Genomic DNA, 27,992 nt, shown 5'->3' with positions numbered 1-27,992 from the left:
TGGTCCACTAGGCTCCCACCCCATTACTTTCCAAATGCAGGGTTCTAACGGCTCATAGCTCTACTATATTTAATGTGGGTTTAACTAGCAGAAACTTTAGAGAGTTTTTGAGCCGTTGAAAGTAAGAGAGATTTAGAACAATTTAGATCCTTTGTTTCTTTCACTAAGCAAACTTTAAAAGAAGACTTAAAGAGAAACTGAATCAGGACATACAAACACCTGTGCCCAAGGCATATAGCTATATTTCCATAATGCTTAGATGTGTATTCTTTTATAATCTGGCATTTCTGAAATCAAAGCACATGGGATGTGTACTTTTCATGTAGTATTTCTTTCCTCACAAACCCAGAAAAGCTATATTAAATCAACGGTACAACTTTAACTTGACATGATCTTAGAATGGAGAACTATGAGAACCATTATTTGGTTTTAAGTTATTGCTTACAGAATGTCATAAGGATAGAGCCAAGTGATGCTTCTGAGTTAGGATCCAATAGAAGGTACAATGTACTGAATGTGTGTGTCCCCCCAGTATTCATATATTGAAATCCGAATCCCCAATATCATGGTATTAGGATGTGGGGCATTTGGGGGTAGATTAGGTCGTAAGGGTGGAGACCTCATGAATGAGATTAGTGTCTTTATAAAAAAGAACCCAGAGAGCTCTCCCACCCTCCTTCTGCCACATGAGGATACAGCAAGAAGTCAGCATCTGAAGCAAGCCCTCACCAGACAACGAATCTTCTGACGCCTTGATCTTGGACTTCCCAGCCTCCAGAACTGTGAGAAATAAATGTTTGTTGTTTAAGTCACCCAGTCTATGGTATTCTGTTTTAGCAGCCCAAACTGACTAAGACAGAAGGCAAGACTGAAAATCAAGAGAAATACAAACAATAGAAACACATTTATAAAGAATACAGATAATGTTGTTATCTACCACTACTCAAAAATAACTATGCTGAATATGTTTGAGGAAATAAAACAAGATTAAGCAGAAGACTGGAAACCTTAAAAAAAATAAGGGAAAAACATGTAACTGAAAAGTGTAAGGGCAGGAATTTAAAGCTTAGTGGATAAGTTTGATAGCAAATCAGATACCACTGAAGAGTATTAGTAAACTAAAAGATGGCTTAAAAACACTCAGAATGAAGCAAAAAAAGACAAAAAGATTTAAAACGTATGAGAAAAAATAAGGGACATAAGTGATAGAGTGAGAAGGTTAAAAAATAAATGTAATTGGCATCCAAGAAAGAGAAGGGAGAGAAAATGGAGTACAAATAATATGCAAAGAAATAAAAGCTAAAACTTTTCCCATATTGATGAAAGACATCAACCTACAGATTCACAAAGTTCAAAGCCAGATAAATATGAAGCAGCCGAGGGTTGCGGGGGGGAGAAACTAGAGCATACTTTAAAATAATTATAGTTATTATCTCTGGCTTATAACATTAAAAATAAATTTTGCTTCTTTATAACTTTTTCCAAAGTTCTATAATCAGAAAATGTGACCCTAAAAGTTTGTTATTATATTTGTTGTTTCTGGGGTTAAGTATATATCAAGCAAAATGGCTTGGGTCTTCCCTGCCAAGTGTCTAAATCTAGCATTATTCAGTCTTCCACGCCTATTTTTATGTGTTCCCATAGTCTCACCACCCCATACAAATCTCTTTAATATCTTGCATAATCATAGAGTAATATAATTTTCTATGAAATTATTTAAATAAGTTTATTCACTAGACTCCAATGGAAAAAGAATGGCCGTCAGGATCAGATAGATATGAGTTCAGATAATCATTTGGTTCCCCAGTGTCCAGAGCAAGCACATAGTAGGTGTTCAATAAATATTTGTTGGTGGGTGGAAGGGATAAAGGGTGAAATATATTCATTCTTCCACTTAATGAACTAGGGTTTGGAAAAATTACATAATCTCCCCAAGCCTTGCTCTTCTCATCTGTAAAACAGGATAACACTTACCTGGCTGGGCTAGTTTTGAGAAGTAACTGAAATAGTACAGTTTCCTTTTCCCTTACTTGCCTTTGTTCACAAAGCCCCCAACTGCCTTTAAATGCCAATTTCCCAAATACATCTTAAAGAAAACCCCACAGAGAAGTATAAAAGCCCATTGTTGGGCCTATTCAAACGTAATGCAATATTCCACTCCATTTTCTGGGATCCTGGTAATGTCTACCCATGACGGGCTTCCATACCTCATTCCAAGGTGTTGATCACACTTCTGGGTGCCAACCACGGTGTCCGTACATTGGTATCTTTTAATCCTGCACAATAAAGCCTTCAAATTTCATCCTATATCAAACAACCACTGTGCTTATCTCTTATCTCTCATTTATTTTCTGTGCTTCCCAAAGCCACACTGTCTCCTATGATGCTTTTGAAGTTAATTCTAAGACTTGCCTTCCCAGTTTAGACATCTACCTGGTGGGTACATAGGCCATCTGCACCTCATCAGAGCTCCTCCCCAGGGTCAGATTTCAAAACAATCTTTTGTTTTTCCTATTCATTCTCTTTTTAGAAACCTTTGTGTCTCCCCATTGAACTGATTTATGATTCTTTCCTATTTGAGTTTTTAATGAGTGTTTCATTTATCTTCAGTGGGATGGGGTTTTTTTGGTGCAAAGCCAAATGAGAATTTAAAATATTTGCATTTCTGGCCTGAAGGAGCATCAAGATCCTACTTCGCTAAGTGAAATATTCTGTGATTAATAATAAATAGCACATTGCCATGCTACTTTCAGGATTCATCCTGCAGACAGAAACGCACTAGGTTTAGCATGCCCTTACGTGCTATTGCATGAACAAAAAATAGGAATCAAAGGTGCATTTCTCTGGGATATTGTTTCAGATAAATATTTAAAGAAAGACCTTTCTTATTTTTGTTTTCTTTTTTCCTTTGGGCAACTGTATGAGGTGGTTCACTGCCAGGTCAGTTTACAGAAGCATATGTGATGGTTTTGGAATGGCTCTATAGTGAACACTTAAGTCTCCCAGATTCTTTTGCCAGCTCAAAGCACCCATTCCTCAACTTCTACATGAGTGCTTTGCAGCTGAGAACTGGCACTTGCAACTTTTAGAGAACTGCCCTTGGGCATGGCCACCACCCTGCACTTGATATGTGTACTTCATATGAATTGAAAAATACCTAGGAGATTTTTGTCTCCCTATGCCAACCCCAGGGTTGCCTGTGGGCAATGACTGAGGGGTATGGAAGTTTCCAAGCCCAAACAGTGTTTCTGGAGGTGTAATTGATACTCCACAGAGCCCGTGAGATCAGGTTGAGTCTGGGAGTTCAATTGAAAATGCTCTTGCTTGATCCCATCCCCATTCTTTTTATTTATTTATTTATTTATTTATTTATTTATTATTATTATACTTTAAGTTGTAGGGTACATGTGCATAACGTGCAGGTTTGTTACATATGTATACTTGTGCCATGTTGGTGTGCTGCACCCATCAACTCGTCATTTACATCAGGTATAACTCCCAGTGCAATCCCTCCCCCCGCCCCCCTCCCCATGATAGGCCCCGGTGTGTGATGTTCCCCTTCCTGAGTCCAAGTGCCATCAAAAAGGATGAGTTTGTGTCCTTTGTAGGAACATGGATGCAGCTGGAAACCATCATTCCCATCCCCATTCTTATCTTGCTTCCTCAACTCGTTACTGGTTGATCCTGGGAGTGCTTCCTTTGATAAATCAGTTGGACCCAAGCACCTGACTCAAGGTCTGCTTGGGGAAGAAAACTAACCTGAGACAACTCTGCTGTTTTCTTAGCCCTGGACATCAAGGTCCCTCATGCCTTCCCTCAGTCTCACTCCTGGAGGTGAATATACCACAGAAAGGCAGCTGTCTTAACCCTGGGCATCAGGCCCTGTGTGCAGCACTCCTCGGCGGTGAAAAGATCTTGGGGAGTATGATTAGCCAAGCAAGTAGAGGCCAGGTCCTCGTGAGAGGACCTCCAACCTCCACAGATACACTCGCCTCGGGCTCCAGGCCAGCCCCACACAAGCCAAGATGTTTTACCTGAAAGAATTAGGTAGTCTAAGACATTGGGCTTCCCTGACTAAATAGCGTGGACCTAAAATCTGCCATGAGAGGATTCCCTCTGATGATTTGGTGCTGTCCGTGTAAAGCAAGTAACCTTTTTACAAGTCTGGGGCACAGAGGAGGCCCCAAGAATGACAGCGACTGCCTTTTTCATGAGCCTCAATTACAGGTCTGAGACACGGATTTTAGTGGATTCAAGGCAAGTAAAGTGACATCCTTTTCTCACCTGATTGTCATACTCAACATAAAAGTAGCTGAGATGACCAGGTCCATAAATTCTATAGGAAGTAGACAGGATGATGGTGATATCAGGGAATAACTATATCAGGACAAGGTGGAGTTATTTTCAGGAAAAGTGGTTCCTCAGTGCACACTCATGACACCATTTTCTATGTCCTCCAGTGAAATCAATAATATTAAATGTGTGAAAAGGAAGTCCATACTCTTCATTCCTAACCTGGGAACAGATGCCCCCTCCATATTCTCTTATAAACACAAAACTCAGGAGTAGATCCTAGCTGTGGTGAGACAACAGACCTCTTCTTTAATTTATTGTTATCCACCAGTGTATGCCTGTCTATAATGAACAAATGAATCTAGAATTTTAATATGATACACCAGCCTTGCATGAATATATGCCTTTTCCTTTTGCTTAAGTCTCCAAGCCATAAATTCAAATTTGGAGCTGAGAGCTACAAAAAGCCCCTAGAAGCCAAATAGTTCAAGCACTGCTTTGCCTTTCAGAAGTCCAGCATGTCACACAGAATGACGAAGTGCTATTAACTATTGATTTGATTCATTTTCTTGGATCTTCACATATTTAATGAGTGCCTCCTCTGTGCCCAGCTGAATAAGCCATTAGAAGATGTTTTTCTGTATGTTTCATTTAGAATTTTTTTATTTAAACCCTGAAATAGAAGTGATGCCAGTTCAAGCTATTCTACTAAGGTGCTTTATACTTTTCAAGGCTCTCCCAGCTTCACTTAAACACTCACCAAAAAAAAAAAAAAAAAAAAAAAAAAAAGATTTGGGGCTTTCCTTCCACTTATTCCCCAGGTCAGATTTTTACCCAGCACAATCTTTTTCAATCAAAAAAGAGAGTTAATAGTTCAACGAGTACTTGAAGGGATGTCATTGCAGGAAATTCAGCTTTACTTCTTTGGGCCAACTCAACTCATTCTGACCAGAAAAGGGAAAGACAGAGAGAGAGAGTAAGAATGGGGAGAATAAATATATATAATTTTTTTTCACTTGCACCAATTCTTCCTAAGTGACTAGTACCTTTCTTAATTTTGCTTCTATAATTACATCAGAGGATAAGTTGTGAACCAATGAATACAGTAAAGGTAATCATGGGTCCTTAGATGAATTTGAATGAGGTGCAGGGTCTCAGCAAACACTAACCAACCCCAGAAGTTGACTGTAGTCTAGATTGCAGCAAAGATTTCATCAGGTGCAATTAATTGAAGTGGGTTCATACTACTTAGCCTGCCGTGCTGTCTGAAAAGAAATTTCTTAATCTACAGGTAGAGTGCTGAGTTAAATGGAACCAAATTCTAATTTAAATGCTTCTGCTGAGAATAATCATTGGAGATTTGTTGGAATTGGAGCTCCCAGTTTTTTATTTGTGTTCTCCTTGTGGTACTAGATAGAACTGTTGATGCAGAGATCACCATTTAACCAGGGCACATTTGTGTAGTTAATGCAGTGTGGACAGTTGATCAGGGCACAATTACAAGAGATGAGACAATTAGAAGAGACCCAGAGACACTTCTTTATGATAGGAGCAGCCGTTTTCCAATATGCTGCACGGCAAAGTTTGAACAAACCCTTCAGAAGATATCAAATCCTCTGGGAAGTATTGTAGGCTCTCTCCACAAATAACACTGTAGTCTCCACTCACTCCCATGACCCTACAAAGGACTAGGCTTGCTCTTACACACAGAGAAGAGCTTGTGCATGTGCACACGTGTATGTACAGAATATCAATTCTTAGATCTAACATTATTTTTTTAAATCAGCAATGCAGATGATTCATATTTTGAGTATCCTTCAGATAATGCAACCCTAAAATATATGTTATTCAGCATTAATCAAAGGCTTATCTAATAGTTTAGAGAAACAACCAGATGGTGATCTGCCTGACTGTGGTACTTAATTTTATGTGTCAACTAGACTGGATCATGAAATGCCAGATATCTGGTTAAGCATTATATCTGGGTGTGTCTGTGAGGGTGTTTCTGGAAGAAACTGGTGTTTGAATTGGTAGAACGAGTAAAAAGGATTGCTGTCTCCCAATGTGGGCAGGCATCATCCAATTTGCTGAGGGCCAGAATAGAATAAAAAGGTGCAGGAAGGGATAATCTGGGTTATCTCTCTGCCTGAATGCTTCAGTGGGGCATCCATCTCTGCCCTCAGCACTCTTGGTTCTTAGACTTTAAGATGCTTACTGAAGTCTACACTATTGGATCTCCAGCCTTCAAATTACACCACTAGCTTTCCTGGTCTCCAGCTTGTAGACAGCATATCATAGCACTTCTTAGCCTCCATAATTGTGTGAGCCAATACTTTATATGTGTGTGTGCATGTGTGTGTGTGTGTGTGTGTGCATGTGTGTGTATATATATATATACATACACACACACATATATACAAATTATATTAGTCCTGTTTCTTTAGAGAACCATGACTAATACAAAGCTGTAGACCTCTATTAAGTTAGTTCCTCAAGGAAACACCTTCATGAGGTGTCTTAGGTTGGGTTCTCCCAGAAGTCGCCTGTGTGACAAGGCTTTGAGTGCAAGTAGTTCATTTAGGTGACAGTCTTAGGAAGAACCAACAGTGGAATGAGGGAAATGAGGTGGGGATTATTATAAATGAGAAAGGAGATAAGACTGCATTATCAAGGAGGTTACCACAGGGGATAACTGAGTTGGAATGATGTTTAGAAACTCTGGGAGACAGTGTGGAGCATGTCTCATCATTATCCTACTCACAGAGGAAAGGATATGAGTTATAACCTACCAATTGCCATTAATCATTTGTTGAAGGATGATGAGATGAACATTAACTCTTCATACCTCCCATTTGCCCACCTATAGAAACCTGTGCACCCTGAGAGCCAGAGGAAGTCTCAGACAGGGCAGAAGGCGCATGAAAATGCAAGACAGTTGGGTTGGCATGCACAGAAATGGTGTGCATGATCAAGTCCAGCTACCTTTTTCTTTTCAGGAAAGGGAGAATGATCTACTTTTTAGAAAGATATAATATTTAAAAATTAACATTTCTATAATTTACAAAACTCTAGTGAACAACATTTCCTCAGCACCCATCCTTAGATAAGGGGAAGAAAGGAGTAGATGTTTAGAATAAAATCAGCAATGGTTGCATCTCCAGATGAATGTGTGTCCACTTTCTTTTAATCTCCATCCCATCTAATACTTATTTTTTATTGTTCTTGTTCAGCTTCTAAATTATTTTATTTTACTTTAATTACTTATACCCTGCTTGCTTTCAGAAAGAGTTTACAGTGATTTACAAAACTATACATAAAAAAATATACTTCTTTTTTTGCAAATGTTATGTTAATGAAATATTTATGATTGCCAGATACCACCTGAGCTAAAAACCAAGCCAGGCAGGGTGCTTATTTTGTTTCTTTAATATGAGCTGAGTTTTGGAGCTATAAGATTATCTGAGAGTTCCAGGAAAGGAAACAGATCCAGAGTCAGCAAAATTGATGACTGTCATCTAACTGGTAGTAAGGGCCAGGGATGGAGAGATGTTTGTCTCAAATCTTAGCATACTCTTGCCATCCGCCCATTGTCACTTGTCACCAAAATCAAGGAAACAACTTGTGACAGAATTTTGGTTCTGTTTAGAAAAGGCATTAACTTTCTCATCAGGGCATTGTTCATCCTGGAAATCTACTTAACACGACTCTATTTAATTCTACTTAACTCTTAGAGACAGCCATCACATGGCCTCTCTTCTCTTCCTCACTTTTTCCTGTTCAGCTTATATTTGAGTTTTGTGACTCTGGACCAAACCAAATATTTTTTACTCCCGGGAAGGTCTTCACCAACCAGGAATAATGACACCAACTGGTGATGTAATCCCCACTGAAAACTCTTTTTATCCCTTTCCAGCCAATGGAATTCTTCCCCCCTGATGTTTTCTAGCCCTCTGGGGGTGTGAATGAGAAATTCTCATTCTCTCTCTATGTGAAATTATGCTTGGATTGCACACACTGTTATTTTTTCATCCGGCAGCAATTTAGAGGCTGAGGCTTACAATTAGCTATTTGATCTTAATCAGTATTGTCCTTGGGCATGGTACACTATGTCTTTCGGATACCACTTTTCCGGTGTTTGGATGGCCTATTTAATTAGACAGCTGAAACTGCCTGTGCCTAAGAGACAGGTCAACTTGCAAAATTTTTTGAAAAGTTCTGGTCATTTCATTTCTTCTTCAAAATCAACCTGATACATTCTCATTTGATAGAGTAGATGGGTAACCTTTGTAGGTGTTAGAAACTTCACTGTCCAAATACAATCTGCTTGGTAACATTAGTTTTCTTGGGGTTTCCCCAAATCTCAGAAGATTTCTGCTTCAGCTCCTTGGGGGTGGATAATAACTCTAAACTACTGGGGGAAATGTTCCCCAGTGGTATTCATAGCCAACTTCTCAAACTATAAGAAATGTTTGCTATGAAAATAGCCCGAGCTAGGCAATTCTGTTCTGTTTAGCCTTGGGGATGAAGAGAATGACCTTGCAGAAGAGTCCTCGGCTGCTAAGCACATTTGAGTCCTAGCAGATCCCACCCAGTTCATGGCATACTGGATGCATGTAATAACTTTCATCATCACCATCACTATTACCAAAAACCTTGCTAGAAGAAGCTGTAGCTGGAAACTGCATGGCATGTAACATTCTTCTAAGGACTAGGAAAGGGCTAAGATTGGAATTGTTTTATAGCTTTGTCAAAAGGAGGGGAAAATATATACTGGATAGCCCTGCCTTATTTCCCCAGTGCCTGGTACCTAGTAGACACTCAAAAATGTCTAGCTGGGTGAATCTGTAAAGTGCAAATGATCAAAGTATCTACTACATGGGAACATTGAGACAAATAAATGGACCACGTCACATAAAGCCCAGAGCCTGGCCTATACTAACGATAGACAGAATAATGACTATTGCTTTAGTACATGTATATCAACAAGAGTACCTTGCATTTTGCAAAAGGGAAGCTTTCATTTTCTGGCACAGGAAGAGGGACATGTAGTTAATGTCCCACAAGGGGAGGGACAGGTGGTAAATGTCCCACAAGGCAGATGCCTTTAAGGAAAAGTGGGGCTCTATAACCATTGCCAACAGGCTGGTATCTGTCTTGCATCCCATAATGTCAGGGATGCTTGTTTCCAAGAGAAGTTAATTGTGCTGTGCTCTCGCTGTTTGCACCCTTCTCTTTCAACCCTCAGTAGGTAGACAGTCCATCCCAGTTCTAATGAAATAGCTCTTAACCTAGAACCCAAATACAATCTGCCTCCCACATTACGTCCTGTCTCAATGACCTCATCTGCCAAAGAAAAAGCCAAAAGGGCCTTGACAAGAATCAGACAGGTGCAAGCAAAGCCTTAGCAAAGCAATGGTGGGTCTGGCCCTTTCAACACTGATGGGTGCTCTGTTCCCAACTCTTGGAGGTAGTCTTGCTGCATTGTTCAGATGGCCTCACCTTGGTATTTGGCTCTAGTCTTGGTATTTGGCTAGAATGCTGCCCATGCTGAAATAATTCCTGAGTAGTAAAATACACCCCTTATGTCACAATCCCCAAGCCTCTTGCCCTGCATGAGACATAGCAGTGTTTTGGTCAAGAGGCCACAAGGCCCATGGAGCCCAGGAGAGTTCATACTAAGATGTCACTTGGGCTAGGTAGACCCAAGCTCATCTAACAAGGATTGATCTAAATGAAAAGAAAACTTTTCACCAAAATTTAAAAAAAACAAAAAAAACAAAAAAAACTACACATACATACACCTTGGTAACTATAAAAGGGCAGCTTCTACCATGTTCAGTGACAGCTTTTGTTTTTTGGATCTAAATCCAAATGGGATGGCATCCCTCTGAATACACCAAGGAGGACATTACAGATTCATTTCATATTAGGGAGGGTGAATAGAGGAGAGACCCAGGTAATGTGTAAGAAGACAGTGGCCCGCTAGCTAATGGTCTTTCTGGGCTCCTCCAGTCTGCAAAGGCTCTGGGCTATCAAGAGCATATGGGTAATAGCCATGGATTCCTTGGGACTGTTCTCCATGGAATTAGCCCTATGCCCTTCATACCCTCTCAAGACAGAGTGCTCCTTTGTTTTTCTCCCTGCCCCTTTAACAAAATACCAAAATGTTACTCTGAAGTCTTGACTGCTTCTTTCTTTTTCTTCTCCCTGTCCTTTTAACAAAATACCAAAATGTTAACTCTGAAGTCTTGTCTCCAAAATGACGAGCAGGGGACTGACACAGACCACACTAAATGAGTGACTAATAAAACCCCATGAGAAAAAGGGAGGCTGGCCAGATAACATGATGCTTTGAGCAACCTGCTCTGGAGTGTCTGAATCTAGTTTCTCCCCAACATTACTCTATTTGTCATTTCTAACAGCCCCCTCCCAAGGCTGTCCAGGGTACAAAGTCTCAGCATTCAACATGCCTAATGTGGGTGTCTTTTCCTGGGATCCAGTATTTCTTTACAACAATGACACCAGCAGCACCTACTTATCCTTTTAAAACCAGATCTTTCTTGCCTGTATGTTGGTGCAGCGGTAGCAATATTTAGTGTTTAGCAATGGCTTCGGGAGATTTGCAAAGGAAACTCAGAAAGTCTTGGAAGAGTTTTCTTAAATCCTGGGACTTTGAGAAAGTTATGTCATAATTGTCTAGATTGTAGAAACTAGTGTTGTTGCCCTAATCCCTTATCCAGGGAATCCCTTACTTTCTGTCATACTTTTAAATGGCCGTAATGTGGAATCAGAAACAGTGGGATGGCTCCTATTACTCAACTCAGTGCCTTATGTGGATCATCTCATCCCCTCCCTACAAACACCCTAAGAGGAATTTGGTATTATTTTTCTGGAGATTATAAATGGGGAAACTGAGGCTCATAGGAGCTAAATGACTCGCTCAAGACCACCTGACTAGTTAATTGAAGACTCAGTGTCAAACCAAGGTTTTTCTGGCCACAGATTCTAAGGTGATTCTTCACCTTGGGGTGTACCATCTCACGATGGACAAAGATGCACGTCTTCTGTGTATTAAGGATAAGAGAGGTCTTAGAACTGTGAAAAAGGAAGTAAATAATTCCATTTTTAAATGCCTCATCCTCAGAGATTTCAAAATACTTTGCAATAATTCCACCTAGGCTGCAGTATATGTATCTGTCCCTGATGGGAGAGATGATAGTTTACCCACTAGAGGTCTCAGTACATTCTCACTGGTTCGGCTTCATGTTTTCATGAACATCCCAAAGTTCCTAATTGTTTATTCTGATGAGAAGCGCGGGTCTCCCCTTTGAAGCTGAAGCATAAAGTGTGCCTCTCAGCCTGAGCTCTTTTCTTCCCAGGCCTTGGGACAGGCCAGTGGGAACTTTCTGAGACTCCCAAACCCAAATGAATCCAGATTCACCATTTTTCTTTAATTGGTGGAGGCCGATTTGTTTTGCTCCAAGGCGCGTCAGAGCCGGCAGTGTGAGCATTGTGCCCCAAGAGTTAGCCCGTTTCATCGTCCTTCATTAGGATGCAGGGGGAAGTCCCAGCCCGTCAACTGGGCCGGGGGAACAAAGGCAACATGGAAATTAGAGCAGGACGATGAATCCCTTGCTCTCCACTTTTTCAAAACAAGATTCTGACCATTTACTCAAGGACCCATTTTGTCGTTGTGTTCCATACAAAGAAACAGGAAACTTCAGAGGGAAGAAGGGGCCCCAGTTTCCTACACGGTGGCCCAGGGAGGCTGGAGGTTGCTGACGGTGTTGGCAGGAGGCTAGCTTGGCCTCAAGGCAGAGGAGGGGGCTGTTCCCCTTGTTATGCTTCCGAGGAGGTCACCCAGGCACCAGGGGAAGGTTTTCCTCCTTCGGAAGCAATCTAGGGCAGGTGAGGCCCGGGATAGTGGACCTTGAAGACTGTCCCATCAGGGCTCTCACACCTTCTTGACCGCTGGTAGTAGGCCAAATCTAGCTGATTATTTTGCATTCTTTAACCTGTCCCACAAAAGTCTGAAGGAGAAATTTCTCCCCAGACCAATGGAATTCCTTTGAAAATAAATTCATTTCCAGCTTGACACGGATAGATCCTAGTTTCTGCAATGCAGGTCCCAAGTCTTATTTTGAGGACAGGTGTTGATAATGAATGGCTCATCTTCTAAATTGCCAAAACCTTTTAGTGACCAAAGTAGCTCTCAAAATCAAAATATGTGTACCCTTTGAATGAACAGTTCAGCATCTAAGAATTTATCTTACAAAAATATTTCTACGTACGAGCAAAGAAATATATGTAAGGATATTCATTGCAGTGCTCTTCATAATAGCAAAATATTAAAAGCAATATCAAGTCCATCTTAAGGACTTGGATGACTATAAATTATATTAATACATTTAGCCATACAATGAATACTCAGCAATCATTTTTTCAAATCAGTATAACAACATGGACAGATCTCGAAAAAATATCCGTAACATAGGGACTGAAAATCAATTGAAAAATTGTATGAATACTTAATCCACTTGTGTTTAAAACAAGGTTTTTCAACCTTGGCGCTACTGATCTTTGAGCCAGATAACTGTTGTAGGGCCTGTCCTGTGCGTTATAGGATGTTTAGCAGCATCCCTGGCCTCTACCCACTAGATGCCAGCAGCACACCACCTCACTCCTACAATTATCACAACCAACACTGTTTCCAGACATTGCCAAATGTCCCCTGTGGGTAGAGATGGAGAGCAAAATCACCCCTGGTTGAGAACCACTGGTTTAAAATAATGGCACATAGATCACTTAGGTTTGCATACCATAGGAAAAAAAGTCTAGAAGAATAGCCACCAAGTTTCTTACAATGCTTCCACTGGGAACCAGGATTGGGCAGGAAAAAACAATGTTCTCTTTTTATTCTATACACCTCTGTACTATTTGATTTTTTTGACATATATTTCTGCAATTAAGTAGAAAATCTACTTCTATTCCACTCCACTCACAGACATACACATACATAAGGAAAATAAAGAGAATAGTTTCTATCAAGAGATTGCACATCAGAATTCTATTTGGAAAAGAGAAACAGATGAGCTCTACCTGGGAAGGGAAGTCCTTTAAGAGGACTCGCTAATGGGGCATAATGGTAATCAGAGTTCATCAGTCAAGCATCTGGAGTCTCACCAAAACATACAGCAAGTGTCGTGTCTGAGAGATTGTGAACTAAATGAGAAACATGAAATTATGGCCTCTGGTTTTGAATTTGATGGGGACCAGTGTCTTGCATTCTCTGCTTCAAATCACTCATCTGCAAAACTGAGCATCTACCTTTCCACAAAGACTTGAAGAGATCGTTAAAGCAGCACCTATGAAATGGTTTCCCCTCATCAGATGTGGCACTGCATAAATGAAAGAATTCTCATTAATATTGATTTTGGTCATTAATATTGATTTTAAAGCTATTTAAAAAAAAAAAAAAAAAAAGAACCTAGTCTAATTTGGGCACTTAAGAGTTTGGGGAATCCCAGATGCTTGGGTTTCTTCCTAATTTCAAAATAATTCCTGCCAGAATTTTTTGAATTTGTTGGTATCCTCATGAGGAAAACAAGAAAATAAATCTTTTCGTTCTTTTTTGCTTTTCTAACTGATAGACTGCTCTGGAAAAATTGCTAACTAAGGTTTACTCAGAAATTATAACATAAACTGCCATAGCCACTTTTTGTGATGTATCCCCCAGTGAGTTAGTTGAAACTCATGCCAAATTTCCTAGAAGGAAAAACGAACCTGGATCTTATAGAAAACAGACAAACAAAAAACATTTAGTCCCCCCATATCGATGCCAGTAAATGACATATCAGATATCCATCGGTAACACCTTCACCTTGCTATAACTACGTGGTACTAAGGGAATTATGGCTTTTGAACAATATTTTGAAAACCAGCAAGGGAGAATTTTCCTGCCCATCTATGCTGATGTTTTAAAGTAATTTGAGACAGTTTGTGAATTAAGTTATGAATCAGGTCATGGTGATATATTTTACATTCTTTTTTCATTATGTTTCTTTTTTTCTTGATTGAATAACAATGCTGAGAAATCTGTTTTGACTCACAAGCTACCAATGAATATTTTAATCATAAGTTTTGGACCAATTTATTTTTCTTTCCTAATTTGACTCAGCTTCTTAAAGGCATTTTGGCTTTATTTGGTGATATTTTTCTTCTTTCCAATTCTACTCTTCTTTATCAAAGGATTGTGTAGTTCATTCATCAAGAAATTAAGCCTTTCCTCTTTTTGTTTCCTCCTCTGAATCCAAAGAGTGAAGCTCAGGATTTGCCATTGTCAAGAAACTAGAATCACTCTACATACAAATTCTTGAAGCCAAGAGAATGCAACATTTCTCTGGTCTGCCTTGCACACAACATGGCAGGCTCAAATGAGGCAAGAACCACAAAGCAGAACATCATTTTCTACGTCTCTAGCATAGTCACACTCAAGTCAGCTGTGCCAAACCAGGGCAAGGATGCTTTTAGTAGAAATCAATGGCACACACAGGGACCCACTATTGAAACCATGGTTTCCATCTGCGTTGTTTGCAAGAAAACATTAGTGAAAATTAATTCAAAACATACACAAATTTTAGAGAATACTGCCAGACCAGGCTGTTAGATGACCAACAGAACACCTGTGCATGCTAGTTAGAAGCGACTGTAGTAGACACTGTTGGTGCTCTGCCCTCAGGTCTATTTTCAGTGTTTCTGTGGGCCGTTTTCCCCTCCCCATCCTATGGTATTTTACTTCCAGTGGACTGTATCTGTGACTCTCTTTCAGGGAACTGCTCAGGAGCTACTGGAACCACTTTGCCCACATGCATAGAAAGCCAAGTGTGTCCACGGTTTATGTCCTCCAGTCCCCCAGGGCAGTCTGTACCCAGTGACTGATTGCTGTGGGGATATGAAAGCCCAGATCCCTTGCCTTAAAGCTAGAACATTACTCTAAAGAGTAATGTACATTCCAGATCTCATGACAGGTTAACATTGGGGTTGGTATTTTGCCTGAAATCGCACCCCTACTTGGCCTCCTTCCCATCCCAGGTCAGCTTCCCACTCCCCTATCAGCTTCTCCAGGGAGCCTGTCCTTAACACTTCCCTTGTGTACACATTCTCAACTCACGATCTGCTTTGGGGAAATCTACCTAGGACACTATCTGTCCTCCTTTGCTCTCCCCCAAATTCTTGTTCTTATGCACATCTCATTCCATGCTGATGGCTTCCATCTGTGACACCTGTTTTTGGTCTGGTAACCAAGGCCTTATATATGACATGTGTTAAAACATGACCATATAGTTTGTCATCCAATTCACGACACTTTGCCCATGAAAGAGTATGCTACTAATAATTTTGCTCAGCAAAATGTATAGACTGAGATTATCCCTGAGAAACTGGAGCTCATGGTCCCCCTAAATATCTACCCCCTCATTGCAGGGCTTCAAGATGTGCAATAACTCACATTGGAGTCGGTGAATGGTGCCTGGAGTATAAATCTAAAATACAGATCTTAGAATGGACAGGGATACAGACTGAGCCACAGGAAAGTTTGTTGACCTTTTTTCAGTGTTTTCAGTGTTTTTGAGCTCTGAATATTACTGGAGGCCATTGTATCTTTCTCAGAGATATTTGCAGCAAGTATCTGCAGATTGGAAATGCCAATGGACAAACCTAAGAAGTTGCAGACAACCTGACTCAGAAGCAGTTCTGCCCTTCTGAGAACCACTCACTGGGAAGGTCCACACTGTGCACCATCTTGGACAGACCAGCCTAGACATCAAGAAAGAGTAGGCCCTGCAAGCTCTTAAAATCCTTCCATACCAGCCCCATCTGACACCTTAACTCCCACTTAGGAAGCATACTCACGATTTTCACAGCGCTGCCCAGTATAGCCTGCCAAGCAGGCACACTTGTAAGATCCAGCCTTGTCAAGGACGCACGTGCCGTCATGGAAACAAGGGGATGAGGAGCATGCTGTAAGAGAAAAGGCATCCCTCAGTGCCACTGTGCATTGAGTTGATGTCTTCAGGCCCAGAGTCTTGACCAAAGTCTTTTAATTGCTTATTAAAGTCTTCTTGCAATGTTTTTTATTCCCTTTACTGAATTCATGTTATGATTATTTGAAAATGCCTAAAATAGATACTCATTAAATATCAAATGTTGGTGATATTATTTGATGTTTTTGAGGGCCCCAGAAGTATGCTTAACACTCCTATATTCTGAAGACCACAAGGCAATGCAAACAACAATATTAAACTGATGAAAGCAGAGCCATGCTTGTATCTCTCCCATAGGGATTTCAGTGTACGGAGACATCTTTGGGTAGCTGAAGACCATCTTTTTTCAAATAAAAGCTCAGCATCCTGGCTACAGGGGCAATACAACTGGAAGACAATCTTTATGACATTGTTGAAGGTATATTCAATAATTTCCAAACTTATATTCTGTAATCATTAGTCCCTTGAGATGTTGATATGTTTTACTGAGGGTTCTGAGCTCAAATATGTTAGAGAAATGTTGCTTACTTTCAATGCTAATTAACCAGATTTCCTTACTGCAGAACTTCTCAGTTCAATGCCCTAATATACATTGTGAGTTTCCTAAAATACATTGTGAATTTCAAGCTCATTTGACCTCAAAGCATGCATTTTACAAGGCATCCTGGGGACTATTTTTCTACAGAAAAGATTTTGAGAAACACTCATCTGTGTGTTATCCATCAATCCTACATTCATTTATCCCAATGTAGAAGTAAATTCCTTGGCTCAGTTCAGCAAATCTGTATTGAGTACTTGCTCTGTGGAAGGCATGGGAGCAATACAAAGATGAACGGGACATCCTATTTACCAGATTAAAGCTACTTGAAGAAAATATAAAACAACTATGACTTGAAGTATATAGTTAGTGTATTTTGAAGAAAGAAGAGGCAATGACATTCAAAAAAGGGCAAAGTCATAGCTTGTTGGAGCAAGAGAAAAGATTTAGGAGAGGAGAAAGAATGTAGTAGGGACTGTGAAGGATGGATTTTGATGTGCAGGTTGCAGACAGGTGACTTTAGCCAGAGGAAATATCTTGAGGGCAAGTGAACAAACAGGGATGTTTGAAAAATGGGAAGTGGTATTATTTGACAGCATTGATAAAACGCAGGCCAGTATTGCCAAAGTTCTCCAAGGGAGGTTGAGGAGATCATTTCCGAGGAGAAAGACATTCTCCTGACCGTCCCTCAGTCCCAGAGTCACAGACCGGCCAGTCACTGCTGCCCCTACCTGGTTTGCTGACTGTCCTAAGCCCCCACAGATGCCTCTCACTTGGGACCTTGCTCAGCCTATGCCTGCAGGGTGTCACCAAGGGATGAGGATTCAGCCACAGGCTGATCACACCACAGCAGCAAAGCCTCAGAACTGCCAGGCCCTGCACAGCTCCACAGGGAGCAGGCACAGAGACTGGCAAGAGCGCCTGCCGAGACTTCCTGTAGGCAGCATCCTAAAAGAGGGGTAGACAGGAGAGCAGGGTCTCCTGGCCTTTCTGAACAGACAGGACTGAAGAAACACTGATTATTTAGCCACCCACCTTCTTTCCCGAGACTTTCATGTCATACCCTGTAAATAAGGAAACCTTAATGATCAGAATACTATTACAAGTTCTCTTTTAATTCAGTTTTTTTTAATCAAACTTCAAGCATGTGTTTATTTTATAAAACCTGATGCAATCTGATCTCAGAATAATGAGAGTGGGGTGATGGCTTAGGATTGAGCATTTTGTTCAGTTTGGTCAAATCCTACTTCCTAATGTGATCACAGCAAGAATTACAGTCAGGCTTAGAGTTACTCATCAAGTCAATGACATTTACCATTATAGTCTTTTAATACCTATTTTATAGATGGCAAGCAGAGGGTAAGGGTATGCCTAGGGTTAGGCAGCTGTTTAGTTCTTACTAGGTACCAGACTATGTTAAGCTCTCCATTTGTTCTGTCTCTCAGAGCCTCTTTAATGGAGAAGGATCTACTATTACTCCCTTATCACTATCATAATTCCTAATGATCACTATCATTAGGAAACAGAGGCCCAGAGGGGTAGAAGAACTTACCCAAGGTCACATAGCTTGATCTGTCAGAGATCTAAAGCCAATGCTCTCAACCATGAGACGTCCCCTTGTGTGAGCTCTAGAGCCGAACAGCTTGGGTACAAATCCCTGGTTCTGCCCATATATCTGTGTGACCTCAGACAAGTCATTCAGCCTCTCTGTCCTTTAGCCACTGCATTTGTATAAGGGAGATAATTCCTAGTTCTGGTTCTGGGTAAGCTTTTCTGAAATATACCTTGCTATTCTTTTTTCTCAGTGTGTAGGCTGTTTCTGAGAACACAGTCTGCTAGGTTTTAATAAGCCTGAGAGGAAGAAAGGAAGGGACATGGAAAGGAGGTATTTGTCTGGAGCAAGCCACAAAATGCCACATTTGTCTCATTGGCCTTTACCTGTGATCTCCTCAAAAATGGCATGGAAGCCATCAAAATTCTTGGAGCCATCAGAATGGAAGAGGACGTGGAGTGAGGATCCCGTGCTCTGGATAGGAGCTGGCCGCTCGTTGCCACAGACACGTTTGATGATCTGGCCGTCGCGGTTGTCTCCATCACGAACCTCAACATAGTCATACTGGCACATGTAGTCAAACTCCAGGCTCAACATGACAAACCTGCGGGTGGACAGGGTGACAGAGGGAAGCGGATGGGTCCTGGAAGTCCTGAGACCGCTGGGCACATTCAAGGCCAGATGAGGAACAGGCCTGAGGAACAGATGGTGTCATTGGCCTGATCTGATAGGAAAATGGTCCTCGGAGGTTGGCGAATTTCTCTTAGTGGAGAAGTATGTATTTGTGCACTGTTTGTGTGTATACGCACATGCAAGTGCTTGCCCAGGTGGAGCAAGGTGCCATAATCCATGCAGAGCGTCTTTGCATGTGTTGGTCACTTTTCCAGGGCCCTTTTTCCTCCCAGTCTGCATGGCTGGTTCCTTCCTATCCTCAGGCCTAAGCTTAAATATTCTCTCCTCAAAGAGGCTTCCCTGACCAGTCTTTCCAAAGAAGATCCCTTATTTTTCTCATAATATAGACATAAATTTTAACTTCTTATATTTACCTCCTTGGCTTTTTGTGTGTGGATGTGTGGCCTGTCTTCTCCACTAGCCTGCAAGTTACTTGAAGGCAGGGAGGAACACCTGTCTCGTTCCACGGTTTTCACAGTGTCCAGCACAGTGCTTGGCCTATGGAGATGCTACAGATATTGCCAAATATATGACTGAATGGTTACGTTATTGTAATTTTATAGTTGGAGAATGAAAAAAGCTCATATTGTTTTCCAAGACTAAATAAAGGGGAAAAAAAACAACAACAAAAAACCTCTGCACACTCTTCTGTTTGACGGAAGAATCAGAAGGTAATTATCTTCTAGGCGACGATAATTCTCGCCCAAAGAGCAGACAAAGTAGCACCAAGTCAGAATTTCAGGGGTTAAGGAAACCTGATACATCCATGCTTATCCAAAAGGGGTCTTGGGTTTGAAAGCATTGAGATACACCAGATTGGAAACACAGAAGATGACATTAAGCCCCCAAATCCAAAAGACAAGAAAAGCAGCAGCCACATCCCAGGGCAAGACAGGCAAAAGCATTTTTCCAGGATTTCCAAGGGAATACCTGAGTATCAAGTTCACAAAATGTGTATCTGTATCTTCTTCTCCACACTCTGGAGAAAAAATAGAAATAGAAAGGCTCATAACTGCTGCCTAAAATGTTGGGAGTAGGGATATTTCTGCCAACTACAGTAAAAACCCAACACACTAGCATTAGGGAACACTGGAATACAGTGACAAAGAGTATATCGAATTTAAGTGTTCTAAAAGGTACTAATAACAAAGAAATCCAATAATCGAGTTTCATCAGTGTTTACTTCACAAAGGGTTGATCACAGTGCTTTTGGGGTGTAGGTCCTGTGAATCGCATGTTGTACAGCCTGCTCTAACATCTAAGAGGACACCTGATTTCTTATCCAGATGCCACCACACGCTCACTGTGTGTGTTAAGGAATCAGCTTCTTCTCTTGGCCTTGATATCTTTGTCCACAGAGTAATGGAGAGGCTACTGCCTGACAGAAACCACAGTTTTTCCTGAAGCTGAAGAGACATTGCAACTATATTTGCGTTCATGCATTCATTTGTCCTTTTGTTCACTTACTGAACACATATTTCTGGAGGCCAGCTCTGTCCCAGACAACGTCCTAGGTGCTGTCAGCATTGCAGTGCCCCAACTACCAACTAGACACGTACCAGCCCTCATGGAGATTAATTCTGGGTTAGAAGATAGATAATAAGCAAGGAGACTAAAAAACAAGGTAATTTTAGAGTGCTGAGTGCTGCGAATCAAATTAACCAGGTAAGAGCATGAAAAGTGACTAAGGTCTTAAGTTTCTGATGCAATGTGGTCAAAGAAGCCCCCTCTGAGGATGCTAGTTGGGCAGAGGTTTAAATGATGCAGTAGAGCCAGCCATGTGAAGGTCATGGGGGCAGAGTGGTCCAGGCAGGGGAATCTGTAAGTGCAAAGGCCCTGGGGCAATGATGAGGTTAGTATGTTCGAGGAACTGGAAGAAAACCAGGGATGCTGCAAGGTGGTGAATGAAGGGGAGAGTGATAGGATCCGAGGCCAGTGAGGGGAGCCTGTAACCGATCTTGTGTGGTAAGGAAACTAGCTTTTATTCCAAGTCTATAGGAAGCCACTGAAAGGTTTCAACAAGGGGATAATGCAGATTTTAAAGGCTCCCTGCAGCCACTCTGCAGAGAGGAGATGGCAGAGCTGGCAGGAGTGGAAGCCAGGAAGCCAGTTAGGAGGGCATGACAGAATCCCAGTGGGAGATGGGCGTGGCTTGAAGCAGAATGGTGACAGTGGTGACAGACAGCTGTGGATGGACTATTTTTCAAGTAAGAAAATAGATTTTGTGGTGGTCTGGTGGTAGGTGAAGGAAAAGGGGCATCGGGCACACCTTCTCGGCTTTGGGGCTGAACATTGTGTCTATACCTCCAAGTGTTTCCATCATTATTACTATCCCTGGCCAGGTGCTCCAGACTTCACTTGAGGAAAAGAAATCCACACATTTCCATGCCTCCCTAAGGCCCTTTCCTGGGCAGCTAATATGCTTCTCAATCCTCCACAGTGTTGCTATTTTAGAATTTCCTTTTGCGTCTTGGATTTTGGAGAAGCTCCTGAGAGGCCCAGAGGGGACCATTGGTCTTGGTTCCTGAGCTGCTGAACTATTAACATGCAGCATTTAACACCTACCTTTGTCATCCCTGCAGACTCAGCCTTGAGCCCACTGGGCAGAACAGTGTGGTTCATCGCTTGTTCCTTGAGCCAGCCTTCCTCTAGGAATTAATGAGACTCATTCCCAACCCCGGGTCCTCAGGGAGTAGAAACACAATCTGACAAGCGCTAGTTTTGAAGAGGAAGATTGAGAAGGGGACCTGTTTTGCTGGATTTTTCTAATTCAGGGTACCATGTTGCCCCTCCTGGAGGACAGAGAGACATTCAAGAAGCCAGGTAGCATGTGGTAACCTCTGTGTCCATTTATCCACCCAGAAAATACTTAGTGAAAGCCTGTGCCCTAGGGGATCAGGGATTTTAAATCCGTTCACTGTCACCACAGAGTTAAAATGAGAAGAGCTAAGTGGACAATGACCCTAGCCATTCTAGGGGTGAGTGAGGAAAAGGGGAGGTGTTTTTCAGAGAGAGAAGATACGCTGGAGTCAGAAAGCAGTTCTTTTGGCATTTATTCGTGCAACAAGTATTTATCATGCAACTATAGTGTGCCATGAACTGTTCTAGCACGATGATGCAGTCATGAACAGCTCTCACCAAACAGGTCCCTTGTGTAGCACTTATCAATAGTTACAATAAAACAGGGTCTATACTTTGGACTATGGCATAAACAACATTTGCGAGGGCCCTAAAGCTCCATAAAAAGAAATGACTCGTCTTCCACACAGGTGAGAGAATTAGTTTATTTGTTGTGGGATGTTTGCTTTTTTTCTGAAAGCTCCAATTAAAGGAGCTGTGACAAGCATCAGCCCCAATCTAAAGTATAATTCTTTGAAAGTTAGGCCTGTGCCTTTTATTTCTTTACATCCCTCCCATAGGAACCAGCCCGGTCCTGAGTAAGTAGGAAACACTGTTGAAGATTTGTGGATGGGTAGACTGCTCTCAGTATTTTGCTTTGTTGGTGTTATCCTTGGGTCAAAATCATCTGAGCCCTACACTTCTAAGGCAGTGATGACAAGCATTTAGTTGGCTGTAGTTTCAGCCAGGCCTTATCCCAGAGAATCACAGAGTGGTAAAGAGAAAGGCTCCAATATATATAAAGACTCCAGAGGATTCCAGTGACCAAAAGCCTTCTATCCCATTGCTGTGTCCTTAAAACCTCAGACTCCTTAGTTCTGACCCCAGCTCCTTACCTTAGTTGGATGATGAACCCAGGTTTAGTATGAATGGTCCATTCGCAGTGAGCATTTAGGGGATAGCTTTCCAACAAAATCTGACCCTTTGGGGCTCGCAGAACCTGGCCGCATCCTAAGAAAAGAAGAAAAGATTGGGACATAAAAATGGAGGTCAATAGGAAAGAGACTGGAGAAGGTCTCAAAGAGACTTTGAGCTCATGTCACACCCCTGAGAACAGGATGAATAAGGAAAAGGAAGAAGGAAATTAATATTTCTTAAGCAGCTGGCAACGTGCCAGGCAATTTACATAGATTAATTCATTTAATCCACCCAACAGCTTGGGAAGGGAAGTGGTGTCCTCACAATTTTCCAGCTGGGAAAACATAGATCAGAGAGTTAAATAAATAACTTGTCTAGCCACTAAGTGACAGAGCAAAGACTCAAACCTAGCTGTGTTTGAATGTAAAGTTTAAGCCACCCTATCATCCTTCCTCTCCAGGCCTGACAAATGCCAGCCTACTGCCCCTACCTTAAAAGGCTCAGAAAGTAGACCCTCCCCACAGCTCTACTCTCTTCCCTCCACCATCCAGGCAGGAAACCAAGGCACTAATTTATTCTATGAGCAGTCATGTAATAAATGCCTCTTTAAAGCATGACAGTGGAAAGGAGAGATGATTTCCAACCAGTCGGACTGGATTGATGATTTTCTCATATTTTCTTGCTCCCAACTCCTTTCGTTCAAATGAACTCCTATCAAGATCACCAATAAAACTAAATGTATCAAAAAGGGGCTCCTGGTTAAAGCAGAATGAGGGGCCCAAAACCCTCCACCTCGACCCCTACCTAGTTGTCTGCTGAGTTACCTCCAAGGAATCCCTGAGATTTGAAAAACACTGTATTGAATAGTCTTTAAATTAGATCATGTTTTCTAGTGTTAAAATAAGCACAGGTATACCAGATGCACTGTATTTTTGTAACCAAAAGTTTGGGGAAAATGTCTTGAAGTGGTTCTATGGAAAAATTATTTGGATAATGAAATAAATTATATTCTCTACCTGGGGGTGGCACACTATGATCCTTGGGCCAAATATAGCCCACTGCCTGCTTTTGTAAGTAAAGTTTTATTGGAACACAGTGACACCCATTCATTTATGTATTGCCTATGGCTGTTTTTGGACTATCATGGCAGAGTTAAGTAATTATAGCAAGAGACAGTAGGCCCCATAAAATGAAAATACTTACTATCCAGCTCTTTACATAAAAAGTTTACCTCCCCTATTTCTATACAGAAATCCAGATTGCCTTCTTAAACTCTGGATACATAGTTATATTCAATAACTCCCCAAAAGTATAAGATTTCATAACTGAAAATAAAAATATTATCAGTGGATACTGCACCATGGCAAGATGACAGTAGTAACATTTCTAGTGTTAGGAAAAGAGCCCAAACTCCACTTTTGACAAAGCTATGAGGTCTGAGGCTTCTTACTTTTGTGAAAACTACTGCTAGGTCATACTATCTATCTCTTCACTAAGATCTTTATTGCTGCTGCCCTGTGCCAATGATGGGAAGCATCATCCACTAGGTTCTACTTGGGGCTTCTGTCTAGTCCCAGCCTCCATCACCTGTCTCTTTGTAATCTCATCTCCTCCTTGATCTCCTGGTGATATGGTCTGGCTGCGTCCCCAACCAAATCTCATCTTTGTAGTTCCCATAATCCCCACATGTCATAGGAGGGACTTGGTGGGAGGTAACTGAATCATGTGAGTGGTTACTCTCATGCTGTTCTCGTGACACTGAGTGAGTTTTCACGAGATTTGATGGTTTTATAAGAGGTTTTCCATCTTCACTTGGCACTTCTCTCTCCTGCTACCATGTGAAGAAGGACGTGTTTGCTTCCCCTTCTGCTGTGATTGTAAGTTTCCTGAGGCCTCCCCAGCCCCACGGAACTGTGAGTCAATTAAACCTCTTTCCTTTATAAATTACCCAGTCTCAGGTATTTCTACATAGCAGCGTGAAAACAAACTAATACGCCTGCCATTCACCCTTGTCCCCTAACATTCTATTGTCTACCCAGCATCCAAAGCCACCTTTTAAATAAATGAATCAGATCACATTATCCTCTTGATTCAAAGAGGTTCTCCTTCCAAAGGTTCTCCACTGTGTAAACACCTTCCTATGACATTTGTAGCCCTGCCTTGCTGGCTGCCTAAAGCAACCCTCCTCCCAATCTCACGTACCACTCATCTGCTTGTCCACATGCCCCAGACACCGCCTGCTTTCTGTGCCCCACTGCCACCTTGTACTTGCTGTTTCCTAAACCTAGAAGGCCCCTCTTCGTCTGCATCTCTTTCCTGTAAGAATTAAGCTTATATGATTGCACCACTGCACTCTAGCCTGGGTGACAGAGCAAGACTTCACCTAAAAAGATATAGTAATAAAAATAATAAGCACGACTGCCACTTCTTCAAAAGGCCTTCCTTGCCATCCAGCTAAAATAGGCCCTCTTAATTCTATGGTCAATATCATTACTCTGTTTTGTTTTCTTCATAGTACACATGCTTATTTGAAATTATCTCGCTTACTTGCTTACTCCCTTTGATAGAGCTGGGATCTTTTCTAGCGTGTACACCTAGAATGGTACCTGGCATGTAACAGGTGCTCAATGCATATTTGTTGAATAAATGGATGATGATATTATTATAGGCCAGGCACTAAAGCTTTGCATTTTCTCATTTAATCTTCATAAAAAACCAAAGAGAACAACATTCATCTCCCCGTTTTCCAGATGTGGAACACTAAAGATGGAGAAGTTAAGTTATTTCCCTAAACTCAGATGCCAGGAAGTTAGAAGACTGTAAATCGTTGTCCTAATGGTAAAGCAGTGGTTAAGAACAGAGACTGCAGAATCTGACTGGCCTTAGTTTGAAACTCAGCTTTATTTTCCCTAGCTGTGCAGCCTTGGGCAAGTTACTTCCTCTGTCAGAACCTCAGTCAGCTTGAATCAAATGTGAATAAAAGTGGCAGCTACTGTGTATGGTTTTGTAAGGCTTAAATCAAATTGTGCATGGCAAACTCAGGAAAATTAGTAAATGTTAGCTGTTTGTATTGAGTGGCAGAGCAGAGATTTGACCTCGGATCTGTCTAGTATCAACGCTGAGTCTTTGCTGGTATGTTAAACTGTCTTTGGGTCATTCTGACCCAGGCCTCTCCCACTCCATTTTGAAACGGCAGAATTTTTCCACCCCTAAGAGAGATACATGGAATCTTTGCCCGCTCCCTTTTTATAATGCACGTTCCTTCTTCCTGCACACCTCACACTCCTCATCGCCCCCATCTACCCATCTGCTGCTGGGCTACGGAAGCGATATGTAGGGTGTGAGAGACAACAAAACAAGCCTTCCTGCACAGCCCCCGCCCTCAGGGACGGGCAGCTTCCCAGCCTGCAAGGTGTTAAATCCCAGCTCCCTCAGCAAACCTCCTGCTGGGGATCCCAAATTAGAACCAGCAGCAAATGCTGCCAGCCTGCTCCCAGTTTCTTCTCTCCATATGGAAGCTGGAAGCAGACAGCTGTGCCTCAGGCCCCTCCCCAAATCCAAGGGAAGGCAGTGCTCATCTCCATTTAGGCTTCCTTGGCACATCCATTTGGGCTTTGGCCAGCTCCAGGGTCTCTTGCAGTCTCTAGAGGGCTCAGTTCCCACCCTCAACCAGGTGCCCGATCCCTGGCCATGTGAAATGCTGGACCACCTGTTCCTGTAGGCTCAGGGGCTGTCCTTCAGAAGTAGCCAGGATTCTAAACACATGCAACATCTCCATTCTTCTTAATGAGGTTCCTTTTCACTCTGAAGGGGAGGGCAGAGTTGGCCCCAAGATGGGGAACAACTTCCAAACAACCAGAGACAAAGGGGCCACTTCTTGGAAATGTGCTTGGAAAAAGGAATATTAGGGAAACAGCAAGAGGAGGAGAGAGCTGCACTCCCTCCCCACATCAAGGAACGCCTTAAATTCCCTCTCCACTCTTGCCTCTACTTGAAGAGCTGGCGAGCCTGGGTCCAGGGGCAGCCTGACTACACCTCTCTGTCCAGGGCAGAACAGTGAACACAGCTGAGTGTTCCTGCCAAGGAAGTATCGCTGGCCAACCTAGCAGGTGGTCCTGAGTCTGAAAGACCAGAGCAGGCAAACAGCCTGGAAGATGTGCTCAGATTCCTTAACAATATCTTACTGCAGGAGAAGAGGGGTATAGGTGTGTGCATGTGTGTGTGTGTTTGTGTGTGTGTAGTGATATCTGTCAGTGAAGCTGGACCGTGCCCTGAGCTCTCAAATTCTGGCATCATCGCCAATCTTCCCCCATGACTACATTCCCAAACAGAAGGGGCAGTTGGATAGACCCTGCTTCTACAGAACTGAAAGGAAATCTTTATTAATTTCTAGACCAGTAAGACAGCTGGAAAAGGCTCTCAACAAAAAATGAACACCCTTAGCCTCATTCAAAAGTCTTCTTATCTTCAGCATTTGGTGCAGGGAAGGGGATTGCAGGAGAGACACACACACTTCTAAGAAGTGGTTGGGTTTTGTTTTTCTTTACTCTTTCCTCTTAGAAAGAAAAGGAGGACTTAAAAAAAATTCAGAGAGAGGCATTTGCATTTTCTCTCCTCCTTCAAAGATGACACAGTCTGTGATGCCAGCCAGGGTCCAAATCTTAGTTCGACCACTTTCTAGTTGTGTGACTCTAAAAAAGGCCACTGTATTTTCTGAGCCAAGGTCTCTCATTTGGAAATGAGAATATTTGTACCTACAACAATGTGTTTTTCTCAGTCGTCTTGGGGATTAAATGAGATATTGTGTGTAAAGCACTTAGCACAGCACCTGGTACATAAAAATGCTCAATAAGTGGCAACAAATACTGTTATTTTTCTTGAGTCTTGTCTGGATCTGAGGCACTGACTGTTTTGGTCCAGGAATCACAGGGGACAGTTCAGGTTCTGACCCACTGCTCCAGGGTTCATGAGAGCCTCATCTCATCACTGACTAGAATCCTAAACTCATCAGGCTTAGCATCCCAGACAGTGATAGCAGAGCCAAGGCTTGGATGATGAAGACCCAAGGCCCTCCCACATCAAGAGATGGTTTCATGGAGAGGATAAAAGAAGGGGCTCTGGGGCTGGCTTCTGAATTTGC

At 41.9% G+C, this 27,992-nt stretch overlaps 1 protein-coding gene across 2 annotated transcripts in view; it reads right to left on the bottom strand.

Annotated features, from left to right (window-relative positions):
- Positions 1-27,992, bottom strand: part of PAMR1 (peptidase domain containing associated with muscle regeneration 1) — a 99,721-nt gene that overhangs the window by 19,229 nt on the left and 52,500 nt on the right. Inside the window, exons 4-7 of one of the 2 annotated variants that reach the window (XM_050758749.1) lie at positions 22,831-22,945; positions 18,811-19,028; positions 16,204-16,311; positions 730-780 (exon numbers count right to left, since the gene is read on the bottom strand). In XM_050758749.1, coding sequence (XP_050614706.1) covers positions 730-780; positions 16,204-16,311; positions 18,811-19,028; positions 22,831-22,945 — 492 coding nt within the window. The remainder of the gene's footprint in view (positions 1-729; positions 781-16,203; positions 16,312-18,810; positions 19,029-22,830; positions 22,946-27,992) is intronic. The other variant, XM_050758751.1, reaches the window with a different exon arrangement.

Source organism: Macaca thibetana, chromosome 14 (assembly GCF_024542745.1).
Source record: "Macaca thibetana thibetana isolate TM-01 chromosome 14, ASM2454274v1, whole genome shotgun sequence".
NCBI lineage: Eukaryota > Metazoa > Chordata > Mammalia > Primates > Cercopithecidae > Macaca > Macaca thibetana.
Note: the sequence above shows the minus strand (reverse complement) of the source record. Positions and strands in the feature narration are given on the sequence as shown.